This window comes from Hyla sarda, chromosome 5, assembly GCF_029499605.1.
Source record: "Hyla sarda isolate aHylSar1 chromosome 5, aHylSar1.hap1, whole genome shotgun sequence".
In the NCBI taxonomy this organism is placed as follows: Eukaryota; Metazoa; Chordata; class Amphibia; order Anura; family Hylidae; genus Hyla; species Hyla sarda.
Window position 1 is genome coordinate 90,116,717 of NC_079193.1, and position 22,518 is coordinate 90,139,234.

At 45.4% G+C, this 22,518-nt stretch overlaps 1 protein-coding gene across 1 annotated transcript in view; it reads right to left on the minus strand.

The window, feature by feature from the left end:
• The window catches only part of ANKRD28 (ankyrin repeat domain 28), a 156,945-nt gene extending 149,331 nt beyond the window's left edge, over positions 1-7,614 (minus strand). The window contains exon 1 of the mRNA XM_056519915.1: positions 7,226-7,614. Coding sequence (XP_056375890.1) covers positions 7,226-7,252 — 27 coding nt within the window. The 5' untranslated portion in view covers positions 7,253-7,614. The remainder of the gene's footprint in view (positions 1-7,225) is intronic.
• Positions 7,615-22,518: the final 14,904 nt, after the last annotated feature.

Here is a 22,518-nt window from a genome sequence, read left to right on the forward strand (position 1 = left end):
TTGGTCTGTGGTCACCACCTGCAGAACCACTTGTTTATTGGAGGTGTCTTGCTAATTGCCTATAATTTCCACCTGCTGTCTGTTCCATTTGCACAACAGCATGTGAAAATTATTGTCATCAGTTTTGCTTTTTGCAAGTGTGATTGACTTGTAGTTACAGTGTGTTGTTTAAAGGATAACTTTCAGTTTGCTCCCCCAGCACTAACCAGCAGTACTGTTTGATCAGTTTGAAGCTTACTGTGCCCGGATCCGTCCAGCTATTCTGCCGATATCTTCGTTTTTCCCATATGCTAATGGAGTGCTAACTGGCACAGGCGGCGTTAACTGGCACTCTGACGTCACCGCCGCAGTGCCGCCCAGCTCATCAATATTCCTCCCCTCCCTCCGCCTCTCCCTCTTCTCCCCCCTCTATAATGAAGAGAGAGGGGAGGAATATTGATGAGCTGGGCGACGCTACTGCTGTGACTTCAGAATGCCAGTTAACCCTGCCTGTGTCAGTTAGCAATTCATTAGAATATAGGGAAAAACGAAGATATCGGCAGAACGGCCGGGCGGATCCGGGCACAGTAAGCATCAAACTGATCAGCGTCCCCCGATCAGCCAGTACCACTGGTAAGTGCGGGGGGAGCAAGCTGGCAGTTTTCCTTTAAGTGTTCCCTTTATTTTGAGCAGTGTAATTTACATCCATTCAATGAAGAGAAATACTTTTCTGACATACTGGGTTACAAATGTTCACATTCTATGCTCCGGAAGACAGTAGTTTACAACTATTTGCTCAGATTCCCACAGTAAATCTATTTATAAAGTTATGGAGATCTGGCAGATTGCTGCAAAACATTAAAAAGTTATCCAGGCTATGGATAAGCCATCAATATTAGACTGGTGGGGGTCGGATTCTTAGCATACCCTGCCTCTTTATTGTTTATATCAGATTTTGCACTAGTCTGTACTAGCACACGTCACACTTCCTATAGTGGCTGCACTCCAGTCTTTACAGTATGGTGGCCAAAAAAATGCATCTTTTTCAGAAACATCTCCACATGTAAAACACTACATCTCAATGGTAGTTGGGGGATTGTCGTCACCAAAGATTGTGGATGATTTTCATTTATCCTCTCCCTTTAATTTTAGATATCATTTTTACATGTGGTTTAGTGCCATTTCTGTGAAACGATGCTATTGTGGTGAACATGTGTGTTGCATATGTGTGCAACTTATCTGGAAAGCCTGGAATTTTCATTTATGGCCCAAGTTGTACTTGAACACAAGGACATAACTTGTGTAAAAGTTTCCATGTCCTTAACAGAGTATTAGTGGCTTCTAAGGTCTTACCTGTATAAGTAAAGAGGTAACACATATAGAAACACGATGTCCGAACCAGAAGATAGTTCAGGGTTTAGCACCATAAGGACATGTTCATGCTTTCATATCATTGACTTTATAATGTCAAGGCGGACTCAGTTTTATATAAGGGGACAAAAGATTTTATTCTAAGGCCTAGGAAATTCGGGTGCACATCTGATTTATCTGCTGCAGAAAGGTCTTCAACTGCTCCATTCACCTGGATGACAATTGTAAAAACCCATGCATATGCTGCAGAAACAACCCCGTTCAGGTGTATTGAACAGATTTTCATTTGCAGAGATTTCTGGAACACTTCTGATATATGTGAACATACAACTTACCCTAGTGAGGCCGAACTGATAAACTGGCATCATACACCTACAGCATTTAGGACTGTGTTTTTTGGTTTTAAAGAGCTTCAACTGTGATCGTGGCAGTACTGTGGAAGGTCACCATAACATCACTAGCATTTCTCCATGTGAATACAACCTTGCACTTTCCTGTCAATGACTTTAAAATGTCAAGGCAGACTGACAGTTGTATATGAGGACACAAGACACTATATTCTAAGGCCTGGCAACTTCTGGTGCACTTCTAAATTTGGCAAGAGATGTATCAGTGAGTTACATAAGGAACAACAAAAATGCAGTCTAAACTGCTTAGTAGCAATTTTACTCCATAAATGTGGATGGAAGTTGAAACTGTTCCACAACAGAACTGATACTGTATCTAAATTCAGATAGAGAAAAGAATATAGAGCGACAACTCACATGAAAGTTGCACCATCATTACTGGTGACAGAACTAGAAGCTGTGCAGGTCTAACATGGGTTTTAAGCCAAATTGATACCCATTTCATTACTGAAATTGCTTGATAATGCGCCTACATTTACCATGACTTGAAGGGTTAATGGAGGAAGAGAGGGGGCAGCACCTGAAGGGTTAACATGTAGTTACTGACCTACAAGCTAAGAGGCAGGGAAAGAGGAGGTGGTAGTAGGTACATTATTTTTTGCTAGGCCACACCCCCTAACCACTTCCATTGCACAGCATTTCAGCCTTACTCATTTAGTGTGATTTTCCGATAAACATCACTGTAAAAATGAAGTTTTTCTACGATTTGCACGAGGTAAATAGCCCCCTTTCTGCCATGATTTTGGGAAAATCACAAAAACTGAAAAAAAGCAGCAAAAACACAACATGTGAATAAAGCATCAGGGGTGGCATATTACTACTAGACATGCTGATCCGACATAGATAACAGCAGCATACAGGGGAGAGCTGCCAAGAAGGAACTGATAGGTCAATAAGGTCATCCTGTAGTTCACAGGAAGTCAGCTGACCCAGGACACTACTTACCCTGCCACATTAAAGGGGTACTCTGCCTGAAAACATAAAAGATAGGGGATAAGACATCTGATCGCGGGGGACCCACCACTGGGGACCCCCGTGATCCTCGGGCCAGTAGTGGCGGTGTCCAGAACACAGAAGTTTGGAGCTCCTGCATTTGTTACGTGATGTCATGCCCCCTCCATTCAAGTCTATACGTAGTACTTTGCCGTAACACTTCCTCCCATACACATGAATGGAGGAGGCGTCGAGAATGTAGTCGCCGAACAAGGTTTCTTCTTTAACATAAAAGAAAGAGGACTTGTAAATGCAAGAAGAAGAAAAAAAAACAATTCTAAGATACTAGTTACTGACCCAGGTGTACAAACAGAGAGTTTAACCTAATGCCATCATTAAAGAAAAACTAGATGGTAGGGAGGCTAAATATAACCCACTGAAATGTACATAGTGCAGGTCTGTAAATAATGAAAAGGAGAGTGGTCAGGCAGGGGAAGGACTGGCATGGAACTTGTGTACATCCAGGTGGGAGAACTGTCTATGACAAATACGGGAACTGGACAACATCCATATATACCAAAGGACTGAGGTTGTCCAGCATGCAAAAAGATTATGCTGCCATATACCCAGGAGCCCAGTGACATGACAGATACAGAGAGCGCAGCAGACTTGTCTAATTCTGTCCCTCTCACTTTAGCCTAAAATAAACGTGAGATTGTCTCACTTGTTAACTGAGGCTGTGCCAAGCCTGGCAGAGGATACAATCCCCACTATATACTCTCTGTATACCCCCATGGACAACAAGTAAAGGCCTAAAAAGCAACAAGCAAGCATTGAATAATGGAGAATGCAACTTTCAGAATTCTATAGGCACCTGGATAATGGCATTAAGAGCAATCATAATACTGTGTAAACCACAGACTATGACATTATTTCACAATAGTGCTATGCAGACCACCATGTCTACAGAAGATGGCACAATATTCACTACTATGCCCAAGGTCACAGTGAGTTTTAGCCAGGCTTCCTGTAATGATATATCACAACAGTACAGATGCAGGTATATAAGGTAAAAGTGGTACTCTCAGCATGTGCCATTTCAATAAAGGGGCTCTAGTATTCAAATACCCATTTTCATAGACTCTATAAAGTAATTCTAAGTTAATGGAGAGGGGTGGGGGTCCCCCATGTAGGATCCCTATAGCCAAAAGGGAGAGAGTGGTTCCAAGAGCAGCTTTTGCTCTTATGTGCCTGTCCGGTCCTTTATTACACTGACTGATCATTGAGGTGAAAGAGCACTGTGTAATCCTAAACTTTCCCTGTGGGGGCACTGCTCTGTAATAGAAAACAATGCCAGATTTCCCCTGCAGATTACAGCTGACCGATTGGGTCTTAGCAGAAAGGCACTTACCAACTTGCCTTCTGTCAAGAGATTTTTCTGTAAGGGAACCTGCCATCATTTTCATGCTGCTGGAACCACTTGTCATTGGGATTGTGCTGGGTGGCTGTAGTCTGTCCCACCAATCTCCACTGAAAGATTTCTCCCCATACCCAGAGAGAAATCTATGAAGACTGGTGGGAAAGGGAGAAGCTATCGGTGGGCCCATTCTAATGACTAGCTGTTAGGGTAGCATGAAAATCATGTCAGGTTTTCTACTCCTTAGGGTTTGGGGGAAAAAATGTATTAGGAAACTTATACTTACCTACAACTGATCCCTCGCCACTGCCACTTCACATCCCGTTTTGAGATAACCCGACATGTAGGAAATACTTGCTTAGCCAATTACTGGCCATAATAGCTGACTGCTGCCAGTGACTGATTGACCGGCCCTTTGCTATGTGTTAGGACAGAGAACAGCAGAGCCAACACTGTAGGAACAGTAGTGGATCAAAGGCAGGTGACAGGTTTATATTATTTACAACCAACCTGAGCAGTTTTAGATATAGCACATAGTATTATACTTGTTACAGCCAAAATCGAAAGGCAATAAATGATCAGCAACAGCAGATGGCACCTATCAAGTTGTCACCAAGATGTCATGCCCCTGCAGTGGTGTAGTGCCATGGGCACCCCTTTGGAGACCGGGATAATCTTCAGCACACCCCTCACGTATTACAGAGTTCCCAAACCTGTGGCTCTCCAGCTGTTGCTAAACTACAAATACCATTAGGCCCTAACAGCTGAAAGTTATATAGCAGTAGCCCTGCAGAGATGTTCTCATTATGGAAGTTGTAGTTTTGCAACAATCAGAGAGCCACAGGTTGGAAAAACATCATATTAGACCAGTGTTTCCCAACCAGCCTGCCTTCAGCTGTTGCAAAACTACAACTTCAGGCATGATAGGAGTTAAATTATTGCAACAGCTGGAAACACCCTGGTTGGGAAACATTGTATAAGACCATGGAGGGTGGCAGTGGTACCATGTAAAATACATCCTCACTAGTCACTTATTAGATATCCTTTATTAACAGTTTATTTTTAAAGAATTCCAACTTCTTTTACTATGATAGAAATAATGTGAGATGACAATGTTGTAATAATGTATTCACAGACAAGGTGCCCACAAGAGCGTTCTGCTGCCCCCGCATTAATCTGTTGCATGCACAAAAACATCTGCGGTACCGTGCCATGCCCCAGGTAAGGATACCTGTCCGTGTGAATGCAGGATACTACGCTATGCCCCAGTAAGGATACCAGTCACTGTGAATACAGGATACTGTGTTATGGCCCAGTAAGGATACCTGTCACTGTGAATACAGGATACCACGCCATGCCCCAGTAAGGATACCAGTCACTGTGAATACAGGATACCACGCCATGCCCCAGTAAGGATACCAGTCCGTGTGAATGCAGAATACTACACTATGCCCCAGTAAGGATACCAGTCCGTGTGAATGCAGGATACCACGTCATGCCCCAGTAAGGATACCAGTCACTGTGAATGCAGGATACCACGTCATGCCCCAGTAAGGATACCAGTCCGTGTGAATGCAGAATACCACGTCATGCCCCAGTAAGAATACCCGTCACTGTGAATACAGGATACCATGCTATGCCCCAGTAAGGATACCCGTCAGTGTGAATACAGGATACCACGCCATGCCCCAGTAAGGATACCTGTCACTGTGAATACAGGATACCACGCCATGCCCCATTATGGATACGTGTCGGTGGGAATACAGGATACCACGCCATACCCCAGTATGGATACCTGTCGGTGGGAATACCACGCCATGCCCCATAAGGATACCTGTCAGTGTGAATACAGGATACCACGCCATGCCCCAGTAAGGATACCTGTCACTGTGAATACAGGATACCACGCCATGCCCCAGTATGGATACCTGTCGGTGGGAATACCACGCCATGCCCCATAAGGATACCTGTCAGTGTGAATACAGGATACCACGCCATGCCCCAGTAAGGATACCTGTCACTGTGAATACAGGATACCACGTCATGCCCCATAAGGATACCAGTCACTGTGAATACAGGATACCACGCCATGCCCCATAAGGATACCTGTCACTGTGAATACAGGATACCACGTCATGCCCCAGTAAGAATACCCATCAGTGCGAATACAGGATACCACGCCATGCCCCAGTATGGATACGTGTTGGTGGGAATACAGGATACCACGCCATGCCCCAGTATGGATACGTGTTGGTGGGAATACAGGATACCACGCCATGCCCCAGTATGGATACGTGTTGGTGGGAATACAGGATACCACGCCATGCCCCAGTATGGATACCTGTCGGTGGGAATACCACGCCATGCCCCAGTATGGATACCTGTCGGTGGGAATACCACGCCATGCCCCAGTATGGATACCTGTCAGTGTGAATCCAGAATACCACGTCATGCCCCAGTATGGATACCTGTCACTGTCGGTGGGAATACCACACCATGCTCCAGTATGGATACCTGTCAGTGTGAATACAGGATACCACGCCATGCCCCAGTAAGGATACCTGTCGGTGGGAATACAGGATACCACGCCATGCCCCAGTATGGATACCTGTCAGTGTGAATACAGGATACCACGCCATGCCCCAGTATGGATACCTGTCAGTGTGAATACAGGATACCACGCCATGCCCCAGTATGGATACCTGTCGGTCCACGCCATGCCCCAGTATGGATACCTGTCAGTGTGAATACAGGATACCACGCCATGCCCCAGTATGGATACCTGTCAGTGTGAATCCAGAATACCACGCCATGCCCCAGTATGGATACCTGTCGCTGTCGCTGTGAATACAGGGTGCTGCCCCCCACAACATATGCCCACTACAGTCACGTGGTATAAGGAAAATTGTAAGAAGGTATACAGAATAATGAAATGCATGCCACCCCTGCATTGCCCTTGGCACATGCCCAGCTGCCCTACACTGCACACATAAGTCTATGGTATATGAAGAGAGTGGGATGTGACACACATAGGGGCACAATGCAGGGTGCCAGGCAGGGTATTAGCAGTGGTGCCAGCTCTACCCCCTGCAGCGGGTAAACCTGGGCCGCCTCTCACCTGCTCCCGCAGCTTGAGGAACACCATGGTGCGCAGACTACTGGGTGTCAGGCTTCCTCCTCCCCCCGCATGCAGCTCCTCCAGCCTCGGGGGAGGGTGTCGGTGTCCGGCCTGTAGCGGCGGGTCACACTCCACACCGGGTCAGCGATAGAGGGTGGACGGAGCGAGTGTACACTCCTCCTGCTCGTTGTGCCGTCTCCTTCCTTGAAATTCGGCCACACAGCGCAGCCCCCGGTCACCTCCTTCCACAGCGTAACCGCCAAACCCCAGGCGAACGCAGCGCTGATTGGCTGTGGCCAAGGGGCGGAGCCTGCGGGGCCGTCAAACGTCATTGCGACAAGACATCTTCAGAGGAAGCTGTTAGCGCGAAGATCTCCGCCTGGTGGCGCCCGCGGTGTCATGTTCGCTTTACTATGGACGCTCTAGCTTTGTTTATAGTCTCTTTCATTTATGTGTTATTTATCTGTGTTGATCGGTTGAGTGTAGGAAAATAAATAAAGAGCCTTTATTGATAGTAATGGTAATAGGCGGCAGGGGGCGGAGGACGTGGGGGCCAACGGGAGATGACGTTGTTGATAACGTAGGGTTAGTGGGCGGGGCACTACAGGTGAGAGCACTCGACCGCAGGTGACATGGCTGGCAGCGGAGTGGGCAGCTGAGGATGGCTGGGCCTAGTGTGTATCTGCTGTGTGTTAGTGATGGATCGTCATGGCCGCCTTATAGTGAGCGCCTTTATATGTGCGCTGTATATAGTAATGATGCCAGGCCTCAGTCATCCTGTCAACTAACTGCCCATAGCAACCAATCGCAGTTCACTATGTTTTCTTTGAGCTCTGGTTGTTAGGGGCAACTTAGTGGGGGAGGGTTAATCAAAAACTCTGTTGCCAATAGCAACCTATCACAGCTAGGTTTTCATCTCAGTAGTGCTGAGTTAGATCTATGACAAGTCGCAGGACAGCCAGATAGGTGAAGGGGTTACACAGAACCACAGCAGCTAAATAATAGGACATTTTATATGATGATTATTTAGAAAGTTGCTTTAAAGCAGTGGTCTTCAACCTGCGGACCTCCAGATGTTGCAAAACTACAACTCCCAGCATGCCCGGACAGCCAACGGCTGTCCGGGCATGCTGGGAGTTGTAGTTTTGCAACATCTGGAGGTCCGCAGGCTGAAGACCACTGCCTTAAAGCGTACCCGTCAGATCCAACAAAAAACTTTTATATATATATATATAATCACTCAGTACCTAATCCTGACCATGTACGTCTAATTTTTGTGTCTAGCACTTTTATTTATTTTTTTTATTACCCTTTTTTAGTTTAGCTCACCAGTCTGAATTCCTCTCAAAGGGAGGGGGTGTGGCCTCACTGTGCAGGTCTCCGCCCCCTCCCTCAGTATGCTGTCTGCTCACATCTCCCATAACATTAGCAAAACTACAACTCCCAGCTTGTCCTCACTGACAGTAGCGGGACACAAGCTGACAGTGGGAGGATTTTTCCTCTAGCTGTGAGTCCTGCTCTTACACCTGTCAATCAAGGAAGTGTGTCCATGACATAGGTGATGACACATGGACACAGCAGGACTAGTAGGTGTCCAAGCAGGCAGGGGGGGGGGCAGTGGTTTGACTGTCTTTTTCAGTATGAAATACTAAAAATTTTCTAATGAAAGCAATTGCAAAAACCTATTGGTTATACATGCTTTACAACATATCAAAAGTTTTTGTATCTGACAGTGCCCATTTAAAGTGTACCTGTCATCAACCATTATATATAAACTGCTCAAAAAAAATAAAGGGAAAACTAAGATAAGGCTGGGTTCACACCACGTTTTTCAAATACGGTAACTGTATACGGTTTTCCGCAAAAAAACGTATATGACCGTATCCGAAACCGTATGCATAGAGAATGCATTGTAAACAGTATTCCAAATGTTGTGTACGGTTGCATCCGTTTTGCCTCGGATACGGTTTTGCCGATTTTTCAACCGTAGGCAAAAACACTGTCGACCACGTTTTTGCCTCCGGTTGGAAAATCGTATGCGAACCGTATGCGGTTCTTTTAACATTGTTGTCTATGAGAACCGTACACAGAATTTCAGAATACGGTTGCACACGGTTTTTCTAATCCGTTTTTGGAGTTGACACATGCGCAGATTGGAATTTCAATAGAACAATAATAACTTTATTAAATTGCTGGAAAACTTATTCCAACAAAATAGCAAAACCATTGGCAAAAACTGATGCAAACGGATAGAACCGTACGGGGAAAAACCGTATACGTTTTAATTTGGAGTCATACGGTTGTATAAGGTTGCATAAGTTTTTTGCCATACGTTTTTTAGCGGAAAACCGTATACGGTAACCGTATTTTAAAAATGTGGTGTGAACCCAGCCTAACACATCCTAGATCTGCATGAATGAACTAATCGTATGAAATACTTTCGTCTTTACATTGCTGAATGTGCTGACAACAAAATCACACAAAAATTATCAATGGAAATCAAGTTTATTAACCCATGGAGGTCTGGATATGGAGTCACACTCAAAATCAAAGTGGAAAACCACACTACAGGCTGATCCAACTTTGATGTAATGTCCTTAAAACAAGTCAAAATGAGGCTCAGCAGTGTGTGCGGCCTCCACGTGCCCATATGACCTCCCTACAATGCCTGGGCATGCTCCTGATGAGGTGGCGCATGGTCTCCTTAGGGATATCCACCCAGACCTGGGCTAAAGCATCTGCCAACTCCTGGACAGTCTGTGGTGCAACGTGGTGTTGGTGGATGGAGCGAGACATGATGTCCCAGATGTGCTCAATCAGATTCAGGTCTGGGGAAGGGGCGGGCAAGTCCACAGCATCAATGCCTTCCTCTTGCAGGAACTGCTGACACACTCTTGTCTTGCATTGGGAGAAACGCAGGGCTAACCGCACCAGCATATGGTCTCACAAGGGGTCTGAGGATCTCATCTCGGTACCTAATGGCAGTCAGGCTACCTCTGGTAAGCACATGGAGTGCTGTGCGGCCCCCCAAAGAAATGCCACCCCACACCATTACTGACCCACCACCAAATCGGTCATGCTGGAGGATGTTGCAGGCAACAGAATGTTCTCCACAGCATCTCCAGACTCTATCATGTCTGTCACTTGCTCAGTGTGAGCCTGATTTAATCTGTGAAGAGCACAGGGCACCAGTGGCGAATTTGCCAATCTTGGTGTTCTCTAGCAATTGCCAAACATCCTGTGGACATCGGGCCCTCATACCACCCTCATGGAGTCTCTTTCTGACCATTTAAGTGGACACATGCACATTTGTGGCCTGCTGGAGATCATTTTGCAAGGCTCTGGCAGTGCTTCTCCTTGTACAAAGGCGGAGGTAGCGGTCCTGCTGCTGGGTTGTTGGCCTCTTCTACGTCTCCTGATGTACTGGCCTGTCTCCTGGTAGCACCTCCATGCTCTGGACACTACACTGACAGACACAACAAACCTTCCTGCCACAGTTCACATTGATGTGCCATCCTGGATGAGCTGCACTACCCGAGCCACTTGTGTGCATTGTAGACTCCGTCTCATGCTACCACTAGAGTGAAAGCACCGCCAGCATTAAAAAGTGACCAAAACATCAGCCAGGAAGTATAGGAACTGAGAAGAAGTCTGTGGTCACCACCTGCAGAAGCAGTCCATTATTGGGGGTGTCTTGCTAATTGCCTATAATTTCTACCTGTTGTCTGTTCCATTTGCACAACAGCATGTGAAATTGATTGTCAATCAGTGTTGCTTCCTGAGTGGACAGTGTGATTTCACACAAGTGTCATTGACTGGGAGTTACATTATGTTATTTAAGTGTTCCCTTAATTTTTTGAGCAGTGTATATTTGTAATATACATTGGTTAAAAAGTGTATATTTTTGTCCCTGCAGCTATTGCATGTGTGTCTCTATGAGGAGTCCAAATACAGGAAGTGAGGGTGGACAAGCAGGATTCTGTACACTGAGGACAAGCAGGACTCTGTGCACTAAGAAAAAGCAGGACAGTGTGCACTGAGGCTCTATAACATGCTCCTGGCTCATACATCAGGATGATTGACAAGCCAGGAGTCTGCACAGAGCCCTGCTTGTCCTACCCTCACTTCCTGTTTTTGGACTCCTCATAGTGGCACACAGACAATAGCTGCAGAGACAGAATTTTTTCACCCAAAAATATGCACAATTTTTAACCAATGTATATTACAAATATACATATGATGGCATTATCTTCCTTTATATAAAAAAAAGGAATCGGACCTCTTTCGCACCCGCACTAAACCAAGAGGTAAAACTTACTCTGATCCATGGTCCCATTACATTAATATACACTTTATTATGCTTCATTGCTAGTACTTTACTTTTCCCCTTTGCACAATAGAGGCTGGAGCTGGCATTCCCAGCATCCCTTCCTCTTTCACCTCTGCCACCCTATGCCCTCCTGCCTAAATATTCATAGAGTCTTCACCCGTACGTGGGAGGGCATATGGGAGCCGAGGGGACAGAGGCAGGAATACTAATGCTAGCTCCTGCCTTCATTGCACAAAGGGAAAAATTGATCCCAGCTCTGGTTAAAAGTGTTGACCCTTCTATGTCCTGTTAGGGGACATTCAGACTATGGAATGTTCGCTTCCACATTCACTGTCACCATTGACGGAATTCCATATCGAGCAAAGTCCGATGAAAGATAGAACTTAAGTCCGACATTTAAATTTCCGCCAGGGAAATTTGTCAGGGTGCTGCAGAATCACATTATAGTCAATGGGAAGCTGCTGCACCAAAATTTCTAAGATAAATTTCCCCACTCGGAAATTTTGTAGTGTGAATGTGCCCTTAGGACAGTGTTCCCTTCCTAATGCTGGACTTCATCTCTCACCTTGCCCTGACAACCTATGACTGTTGGTTTGATGGAAGTTGTAGTTTTTCAGCAGTTGCACACCCAAAGGCTGGGGAGCACTGACCCATATTCACTATGCCTGATGTGCAGCATTTAAAGGGGTACTCCGGCCCTGAGACATCTTATCCCCTATCCGCCGCTGGGGACCCCCGCAATCTTGTATTCGCCACTCACCTGTTTGAGCTGCACATCGCGGTGCCAGCTCACAAACAGCCGGGTGGCGACCACGGGGCCGGAGTATTGTGACGTCACCCCCCGCTATGCAAGTCTATGGGAGGGGGCGTAACGGCCATCACGCCCCCTCCCATAGACTTGCATAGTGGGGGGTGATGTCACACGGGGCGGAATCGTGACGTCACGATACTCCAGCCCCGTGGTGTGCAGCTCAAACAGGTGGGTGGCGAATACAAGATTGCAGGGGTCCCCAGCGGCAGGACCCCCGCGATGAGACATCTTATCCCCTATCCTTTGGATAGGGGATAAGATGTCTCCAGGCCGGAGTACCCCTTTAAGACATTTATATTGTAGTGTGGTCATGGCCTTCTTTTCAGCTCATGCCGCTCTAGGCACATTGACTGAAAACACCCCATTAAGGTGATTCTACAAGTGGCAGAATTTGTTTTTCTCATGCAGATCTGTCCAAATATGCAGCAAAAAACTATTTACTCAGTGAAAGTGTAAGTCCAGAGCTGCTCTACCTCCGCTTCTGCACAGATCATTGCGTAGAGATGCTACTCACGGCAGCACAGACAGTACAGTTGTCAAGGCAAGCCCTACCATTTATCAGAAAGCTACATCAGCTTACAGATAGATTTCAACTACAATTCAAATAGTTTTTAATTTCTCTCTCTCTATGCTGGTAACATTACTTGGAAAGTTAGACCCATGGGAACATGAATGAAGATGGTCATACTAGGGATCGACCGATTATCGGTTTGGCCGATATTATGGGCTGATATTCACGATTTTGGACATTATCGATATCGGCAATTACCTTGCCGATAATGCCCCGCCTCCCCGGCCAGAGACCGACACCGCTGCCCCATTGCCTCCCCCATCCCCGGTTTTATAATTACCTGGGCCCGGGGTCCGCGCTATTTCTGGCTCCTGCGACGTCCTGCGCTATTGCTGTGTGCTGCGCTGCACAATGATGAGTGACGTCCTCAACACGACGTCACTGTCAGTGCGCACAATGACAGCTTGGGATCCCGCCGGAGCCAGAAGTAGCGCGGGCCCCGGGAACAGGTCATTATAAAACCGGGGATGGGGAGGCAATGGGGTAGCGGCGGCGGTGGTTGGACAAGGTGGACCCCAGGACAGGCAGGGGGAGAGAAGCAGGCTGCGGTCTCTGGCCCCGCAAAAGCCTCTTTAAATCATTGATCTGCAGCGGCTTCTGCGGGGTCGGAATAGCCGATTTAATTATACCGGAATATCGGTATAAGTTATCGGCAATCGGCCTGAAAGGTCATAGATTATCGGTATCAGCCCTAAAAAAATCAATATCGGTCGATCCCTAGGTCACAATATTGCTGCAGTTCCCTTACACTGTTCCACGACCCCAAACTATTGACACGTCAGGATAGATTCTTGTGGCTAAAGACAACTCTACTCCTGCGCAGTGCAGCAGATACTGAGCTTGTCAGAATGTGCAATTTTTTCAAGTTTTCACTTGTCCAGTTTTGGGAGCCTGTAAACAGCTTTAGATTCCTGTACTTAGTTAACAGAAGTGGAACTCAGTGTTGTCTACTGGATCCACTTTATGATTCCATGTGGCCTACATTTTCACATGCTCTTCTGCATACCAATCTTATAATGCAGGATTATTTGGGATGTTTTCTTGTCAGCTTAAACCAGTCTTGCAACAAGTGAACTGGGTCATGTGTGCATGCATTTATAAAGAGTGCTACCGACACACGATAGGCTGGTTAGATATCAGCAATGGTAGCCACCAAGATTAAAGCAGTGATGGAGCATATTAAAAATTCCAGCAATGCCAAGCCTGTTAGCCTTACTGTAATTAAACCCAGCAGTCAGAGCAAATCACATAGACTAAGAAATGTATTCCTTAAGGCAAAATACTCCATGCATAAATCACTTTTGGTTTTAATGTATTCTCTCTTTTAGACATTCTGCTATCTCAGTGCTTCTAATCTGTTTGTATTTTAACTAGCAAGCATTTTTTCTTCTATAAAACTAAGTGTGGTCTTCTAAAGTATAGACACATGTAGCAGCCCCTGTACCTGCCAAGATACCCGTGTTTATCTGAGAAAACTGTGCAAGATTCCCATTTATTTTAAAACCACACTAATTTGTGCTAATTTGTGCTAATTGTGCTTTTCCACATACCACACCATGACGGCACTCACTGTCAATGACCAATATCAGCAATAATGCCTTAAATGGTGCCATCAATAGAGGTCCCTGCTTTTAAAGCATACCTGTCAGATCCCATAAAAAAAATTTGGGGAGCTGAAAGTGCCTATTTAAGATTGACAGGAGGGATGCCAGTCAGGTGCCAGATCTAGCATTAGGTGCAATAATCTGTTACTACCGATCCCACAACATTTTAAATAAAAGCATTATTCTATTGCACAGTTAAAATATCACGTGATAGATGAGGTACTGCTACCTAGACATGGGGGGGACATTAAGAAACTGCTCCTGCATTTTGGATGCATCATCTGGACACTCTGGTACCACGTGGGTTAAATCGTGACTACGAGTTATCTCAGTTGTTCTAACTATGCATAGTTGGCTGATGAATACTAATGCAATGCACTTTTACTTTACAGAGAGCAACTTGAGATCCGTGACCGGGGGGTGCCACAGAACTAAGGATACAAGTACCTGCTTTTTCTCTTTTTTTTATTTTTTTGAAAGTTTATTTATTTTGTTTATGGTTAATAGATTACTAATGTGACATAGATTGTGTGAGACGGATGTTTTATATATTACACGTGTTAACCTGCTCTCATTATGCGGTTGAGAAAGGCTGGTATAGCCGTAACGCGTACCACCTAAGTGTACCTGCTATGAAGCTAAAATAAAAGCAAAGTTTGTTCAACAATACACGAGTGCCGGGATCCCTTTCTTCTACTTGGATATTGTTTTGATCCACGAGCTCCACCGGCATGCAGTTCTGTCGTGCCTTGCCAGATGGGCACCTCTGCAACATATTAGCAGGATGCTGATTGATTTCCATGGCAACCAGAAGCCTTCTGAAGGCCCCTGTGCCTGTCCTGATAAGATTTTCTGATACAGTCTGCCGAATCAGATTGTGTAGAATTGTCCAAACTATTAAAAGTTGCTAAATCAAATTTTGTTTTCAATTCCACAAGAAATGATATTCTCTCAGTTCAGCTGTACATTTTATGGTAAAATGAAAGGTGCCACTTCAGAATAATATTGGTTACGGTTCTTAGAAGGTGAGGAGGAAAAATCAAAAATGAAAATTGACTGGATCTTCAAGTCCCAACCATGCTGGGTCCTTAAGGAGTTAAAGGGCTCTAATTTGTTTTGTATGTCTTCATTTTTATAGGTGTAACTTAAAGATGTGGGGCCCCAATGCTAAATTCTTCTCATATAGGAAAGAGAGCCTTAATGGACCCACTCAGGCTTCAGGGCCTTTTCTTCTTTTACCCTACAAGGGGTAAAAGGAGAAAAAGCCCCCCAAAATTTGTAACCCGATTTCTCTTGAGTAAGGAAATACTTAATATGTGGATGTTAAGTGCTCTGTGGGTGCACTAGAGGGCTCAGAAGGGAAAGAGCAACAATGGGATTTTGGAGAGTGAGTTTTTCTGAAATGGCTTTTTGAGGGCATGTCCCATTTAGGAAGCCCCTATGGTGCCAGAACAGCAAAACAAAAGCAACATGGCATACCATTTTGGAAACTACACCCCTCAAGGAACGTAACAAGGGGTCCGCTTTTTTTTCACTAAAATGCTGGTTTTCCCCCAACTTTTACATTTTTACAAGAGGTTATAGAAGTAAATGCCCCCCAACATTTGTAACCCAATCTCTTCTGAGTATGGAAATACCCCATGTGTGGACGTCAAGTGCACTGTGGGCGCACTACAATGCTCAGAAGAGAAGAAGTCACATTTGGCTTTTGGAAAGCAAATTTTGCTGAAATGGTTTTTGGGGGGCATGTCACATTTAGGAAGCCCCTATAGTGCCAGAACAGCAAAAAAAAAAACACATGACATACTATTTTGGAAACTACACCCCTCAAGGAATGTAACAAGGGGTACAGTGAGCCTTAACACCCCACAGGTGCTTGACAAATTTCCGCTAAATTTGGACGTGAAAATGAAAAATTTGAATGTATTTTTTTCATTAAAATGCTGGTTTTACCCCAAATTTTTCATTTTCACAAGGGGTAATTGGAGAAAAAGCCTCCCAAAATTTCTAACCTCATTTCTTCTGAGTATGGAAATACCACATATATGGATGTAAAGTGTTCTGCGGGTGAACTACAATGCTCAGAAGAGAAGGAGTGCTATTGAGCTTTCGGTGAGAGAATTTGGTTGAAATAGAAGGGGGAGGCCATGTGCGTTTACAAAGCCCCCCGTGGTGCAAGAACAGTGCCCCCCCACATGTGACCCTATTTTGGAAACTAAACCCCTCACAGAATTGAATAAGGGGTGCAGTGAGTATTTACACACCACTGGCATTTGACAGATCTTTGGAACAGTGGGCTATGCAAATGAAAAATACAATTTTTCATTCTCACGGACCACTGTTCCAAAAATCTGTCAGACACCAGTGGGGTATAAATGCTTTCTGTACCCCTTATTACATTCCATGAGGGGTGTAGTTTCCAAAATGGGGTCACATGTGGGGGGGTCCACTGTTCTGGCACTATGGGGGCTTTGTAAACGCACATGGCCTTCCACTTCTATTCCAACCAAATTCTCTCACCGAAAGCTCAATAGCGCTCCTTCTCTTCTGACCATTGTAGTTCTCCCGCAGAACACTTTACATCCATATATGTGGTATTTCCATACACAGAAGAAATAGGGTTACAAATTTTGGGAGGCCTTTTTTCCAATTACTCCTTGTGAAAATTTCGAACACATTCTCTCTTCTGAGCATTGTAATTTGCCCGCAGAGCAATTTACATCCACATATGGGGTATGTTCTTACTCAGGAAATGGGGCTACACATTTTGGGGGGCTTTTTCCTATTTTCCCTTGTGAAAATGAAAAATTTTGGGTAACACCAGCATTTTAGTAAAAAAAAAAAAATGTTTTCATTTTCACATCCAACTTTAACGGAAATTTGTCAAACACCTGTAGGGTGTTAAGGCTCACAATACCCCTTGTTACATTCAATGAGGGGTGTAGTTTCCAAAATAGGGTCACATCTGGGTATTTATTGTTTTGCGTTTATGTCAGAACCGCTGTAAAATCAGCTACCCCTGTGCAAATCGCCAATTTAGACCTCAAATGTACATGGCACGCTCTCACTTCTGAGCCTTGTTGTGCGCCCGCAGAGCATTTTACGCCCACATATGGGGTAGTTCTGTACTCAGGAGAAATTGCGTTACATATTTTGGGGGTCTTTTTTTTCCCTTTTACCGCTTGTGAAAAATAAAAGTATGGGGCAGCACCAGCATGTTAGTGTAAAAATAAATTTTTTTACACTAACATGCTGGTGTAGACCCCAACTTTGGCTTTTCATAAGGAGTAAAAGGAGAAAAATCCCCCCAAAATTTGTAACGCAATTTCTCCTGAGTACGGAGATACCCCATATGTGGCCCTAAACTGTTTCCTTGAAATACGACAGGGCTCCGAAGTGAGAGAGCACCATGCGCATTTGAGATCTAAATTGGGGATTTGAATCCGCCACAAAAATACAGTGTTTCCCAAGCAGGGTGTCTCCAGGTGTTGCAAAACTTCCGGCATGCCTTGGCAGTCAGTGGCTGTCCGGCAATACTGTGAGTTGTTGTTTTTCAACAGCTGGAGGCTTCGTTTTGGAAACACTGCCGTACCATACGTTTTTTAAAATTTTATTTGGGGGGGACGACTGTGTAGGGGTATGTGTATATGTAGTGTTTTACCCTTTTTTATGTGTTAGTGTAGTGTAGTTTTTTTAGGGTACATTCACACGGGCAGAGGTTTACAATGAGTTTCTCGCTGGGAGTTTGAGCTGCGCCGGAAAATTTGCCATATCTCAAACTTGTAGCAGAACTCTCTGTAAACCCGCCCGTGTGAATGTACCCTGTACATTCACATGGGGGGGGGGGGGGGGGCAAACCTCCAGCTGTTTCAAATCTACAACTCCCAGCATGCACTGACAGACTATACATGCAGGGAGTTGTAGTTATGCAACAGCTGGAGGCACATTGGTTGCGAAACACAGAGTTTGTTACTTAACTCAGTGTTTCGCAACCAGTGTGCCTCCAGCTGTTGCAAAACTAGAACACCCAGCACGTACAGTCTCTCAGTGCATGCTGGGAGTTGTATTTTTGCAACAGCTGGAGGCACACTGGTTGCAAAGCACTGAGTTAGGTAACAAACTCGGTTTCACAACCAATGTGTCTCCAGCTGTTGAAAAACTGCAACAATCAGCATGAATTGACAGTCGAAGGGCATGCTGGGAGTTGTAGTTTTGCAACAGCTGAAGGCACATTGCTACAATTCCCAGCATGCCCTTTGGTAGTCTGTGCATACTGGGAGTTGTAGTTATGCAACAGCTGGCTGCACACTTTTTCATAGAAAAAATGTGCAGCCAGCTGTTGCATAGCTACAACCCCCAGCATGCACAGACTACCAAAGAGCATGCTGGGAGTTGTAGTTGGAACTCCAGCTGTTGCAAAACTACAACTCCCAGCATGCCCTTTGGCTGTGCATGCTGCGAGTTGTTGCTAAGCTACAGCAGGTGGTGAACAGGCCTCACCTCCTGCTGTATCCTGCCGCCTGCACGCTGCCGCTGTATCCTGCCGCAGGGACCGATCCTGCTGCTCCTGTCGCCGCCACCGATCCCGAGGGGACCCCCGATGGACCAGGGCAAGACAGGAGACCCCCGCCGGCGCCGATCTCCGCCATCTTTGCCGTCCCGATCGCCGCCCAGCAGGGTCGTGATTGGTCGGTCGTTCCGTGCCACCTCACTCCTGCTGGGTAAGAGGGTGAATGGGGCTGTCTCGGACAGCCCCATTCACCCTTTTTTTCCAGGTCACCAAAGACCCGATTGACCCGGAAAAGCCGCAAATCTTTGGTCTGGATTGACCGACGATTTGCGGCAATTGCCGACATAGGGGGGTCTCCCTAGGGGTTTGCACAGGGTGCCTGCTGATAGATATTCGGTCCGGTCCCCGCCTGGCCGGAATTCCCACGGGCGTATCCATACACCCTCAGTCCTTAAGGACTTTAAAACGGGGGCGTACGCCCGCCGTCCTTAAGGGGTTAAGATAGTTGTAAATTTTCCTCAATACTTTCTTTGTGAAAAATTGCAGGACGTTTTGGAAAATTTATCATTTTTTCTAACTTTGAAACTCTCTGCTTGTAAGGAAAATAGACATGCCAAATTATATATTGAGTCACATATAAAATATGTTTACTTTATGTTTGCATCATTAAATTGACATGTTTTTACTTTTTGAAGGCATTAGAGGGCTTCAAAGTATAGCAGCAAAATTTCCAAAGTTTCATGAAAAATTTAAAATCAAAAATTTTTAGGGACCAGTTCAGTCTGAAGTGGATTTGAGGGGCATTTCTGTAAGAAATCCCCCATAAATGACCCATTATAGAATCTGCACCCCTCAAAGTATTCAAAATGACATTCAGAAAGTTTGCTAACCCTTTAGGTGTTTCACAGGAATAGCAACAAAATGGAGGAGAAAACTAAAAATTTTCATTTTTTACAGTAACATGTTCTTGTAGCCCCATTTTTCTCATTATTACAAGGAATAATAGGAGAAAAAGCGCCACAAAAATACCCCATATGTGGACGTACAGTGCTCTGAAAATGAAAAATAGATTTTTTTTCACAAAATTACCCCAAATTTTTCATTTTCACAAGGAGTAATAGGAGAAAAAGCCCCCCAAAACTTGTAACCCCATTGCTTCTGAGTTTAGAAATACCACATATGTGGACGTAAAGGGCTCTGCGGGCGCACTACAGGCTCAGAAGAGAAGGAATTTATGGAATTGAAGTTGGGGGCCATGTGCATTTACAAAGCCCCCATGGTGCCAGAACAGTGGACCCCACCACATATGACCCTATTTTGAAAACTACAACCCTCAAGGAATGTAACAAGGGGTGCAGAGAGCATTTAAACTCCACTGGCGTTTGACAGGCTGTGAAAATGAAACATTTAATTTCCACCCCATCAAGAAAGCACCACCAGAGATATGGACTCCTCCCCCAGGTACAGGAAACCTAGAGCACAAAAGAAAGCACAACCGAAAGCACAACCCTCCATAGCTTCAGTGGTTTCCTGTCCCCATGGGAAGCCTGGAGCAGTCCATGTCCCTGATGGGGATGTGGTGACTGTGAGGAGGCCTGGAAGTCACTTCCCTGCGAAGTAGGGGTTAGCAGAGCCTTCAAGAGCTCCTGGATGGGAGCTCTCCGGCATGCCCCCAGTTGAGATTTTGAAATCTTGCGCCACCCCCGGCCCTGCCCGTCCTCGCTCTAAGCGCTGCCGCGGCAGCCCGTGCTTTTTGCGGGGCCGCAGCGCTCAGTTTACACACCTGGGAAAGCTGGGTTGTCTGCTGGAGCGGGGTTTGCAGGCTCCGGTCCTTTAGATGGGGTTCCGTTGCTTTCTGGTGGCGGATCTGGCTCATCAGCATTACTTGCTGTGCGCTGGGAGGAGGAAGTCCGGGCCAGAGGTGATGTCAGACACTGGCTCACATGACAGCAGAGCGCGAAGCTTAAAAGGAAATCCTTTTGCTTCACTCTGCCTCCTATGTGCATGCTGGATAGCAGTTTAAGCTTTGTTAGCAGACTTCATGCAGGGGGTACATCTCTGAAGATGAGTGCTTCAGGTGAACATTCCAAGCGGGATTGTATGGATTTTCCCTGACCTCCATCCACGGTAGTCACCTGGCTGAGGGGTGAGTGTTACATGGATTTTACTACAAGACCCTTTTTTTTTATAATGTTAGTTTGATTTAAATTTAGGGTGATGTCCCCAAAAAGACCTCTAAAAAATCATAGAACAGGGAATGCGCTATGTGCAGGTACCTTATGTCCGGGTGAATACCTTTTTATTTTGAGGGGATTTTTTTTCTTGTCATTATTATGCTTTCTAAAAATTTTTAGTGTTGGTTTGGCCGCGGATTATGAAAAGCCAAATTGTGCGGCTTGTACTAACCGAGTTATAGCAGCTGAAACCCTGTCCATACTCCTGCAGATGCAGGAATTGGTTAAGAATCAGATTGAAGCTTCTCTAAGGGGGTTATTGCCTGGTCCCACCCCGACTCCTCAGCCGGTGGTTCATTCTTCTGTTCCGTCTGTGGTGGAGGAGGAAGAAGAACAGATTTTGGTGAACTCTGATTCAGGTATTAGTTTTAATTTTGTATCCTGAATTATTTATTGTCATTTGTCTCCCCTATACTGATGTTTTTTTTTCTCTTTATACATCCCTACAGGGGATAGCTCTGTGTCATCAGATGATGATTCTACAGGAAAACCCTTATTTTTGGTGGAGGACACTGACCAATTAATAAAGACGGTCAGATCGTCCATGGGGATGGAAGAGACCAGGAGACAAATATCACTCCAGGACATTATATTTGAGGGACTGGAAATTAAGAAGAGGAGAGTTTTTCCCTTGCACAAGACTAGCTCCCCGTTAATTTCTAGAGAGTGTGATTGCCCAGATAAAAATTCTTTTATTCCCAGGAATTACAAGGAAATATCCCTTTGATGCTGCAGACTCCAAGTATTGGGATAAAGTCAATATATAAAAACAAGGTATATACCGGCACCACTATGCTGCAGTGAAATCCCAGCTTTAAATTAGGTGTCTGGATCTTGCACACCTGGACATCAACCCCTTAAACGCTCCAACTTGGGTAGTGCTCACCGATATAGACATAGGCAATAAATTTGATGAAGCGCGGTCCAGTGTGACACGGACCGTTGCCCATAGTTCCCCCCCCCCCCCCCCCCCAGCTAAAGGATCCGATGGACAGAAAAGCAGAGGGGTTCCTTAAGAGAGCTTGGGAAACTGCTGGTGCTACTTTAAAACCTAATGTGGCAGGTACCTCCGTAGCTCGTTCCCTTATTCTATGGATAGACCAGCTATCTGCTAACATCCAAAATTATATCCCCAAAGAGGAATGGTTAGCCACTTTGCCCGCTATTAGGAAGGTGGCTGCCTTCCTAGCTGATTCCTCCTCGGACGCTCTGAGGCTGTCTGCCAGGTTAGGG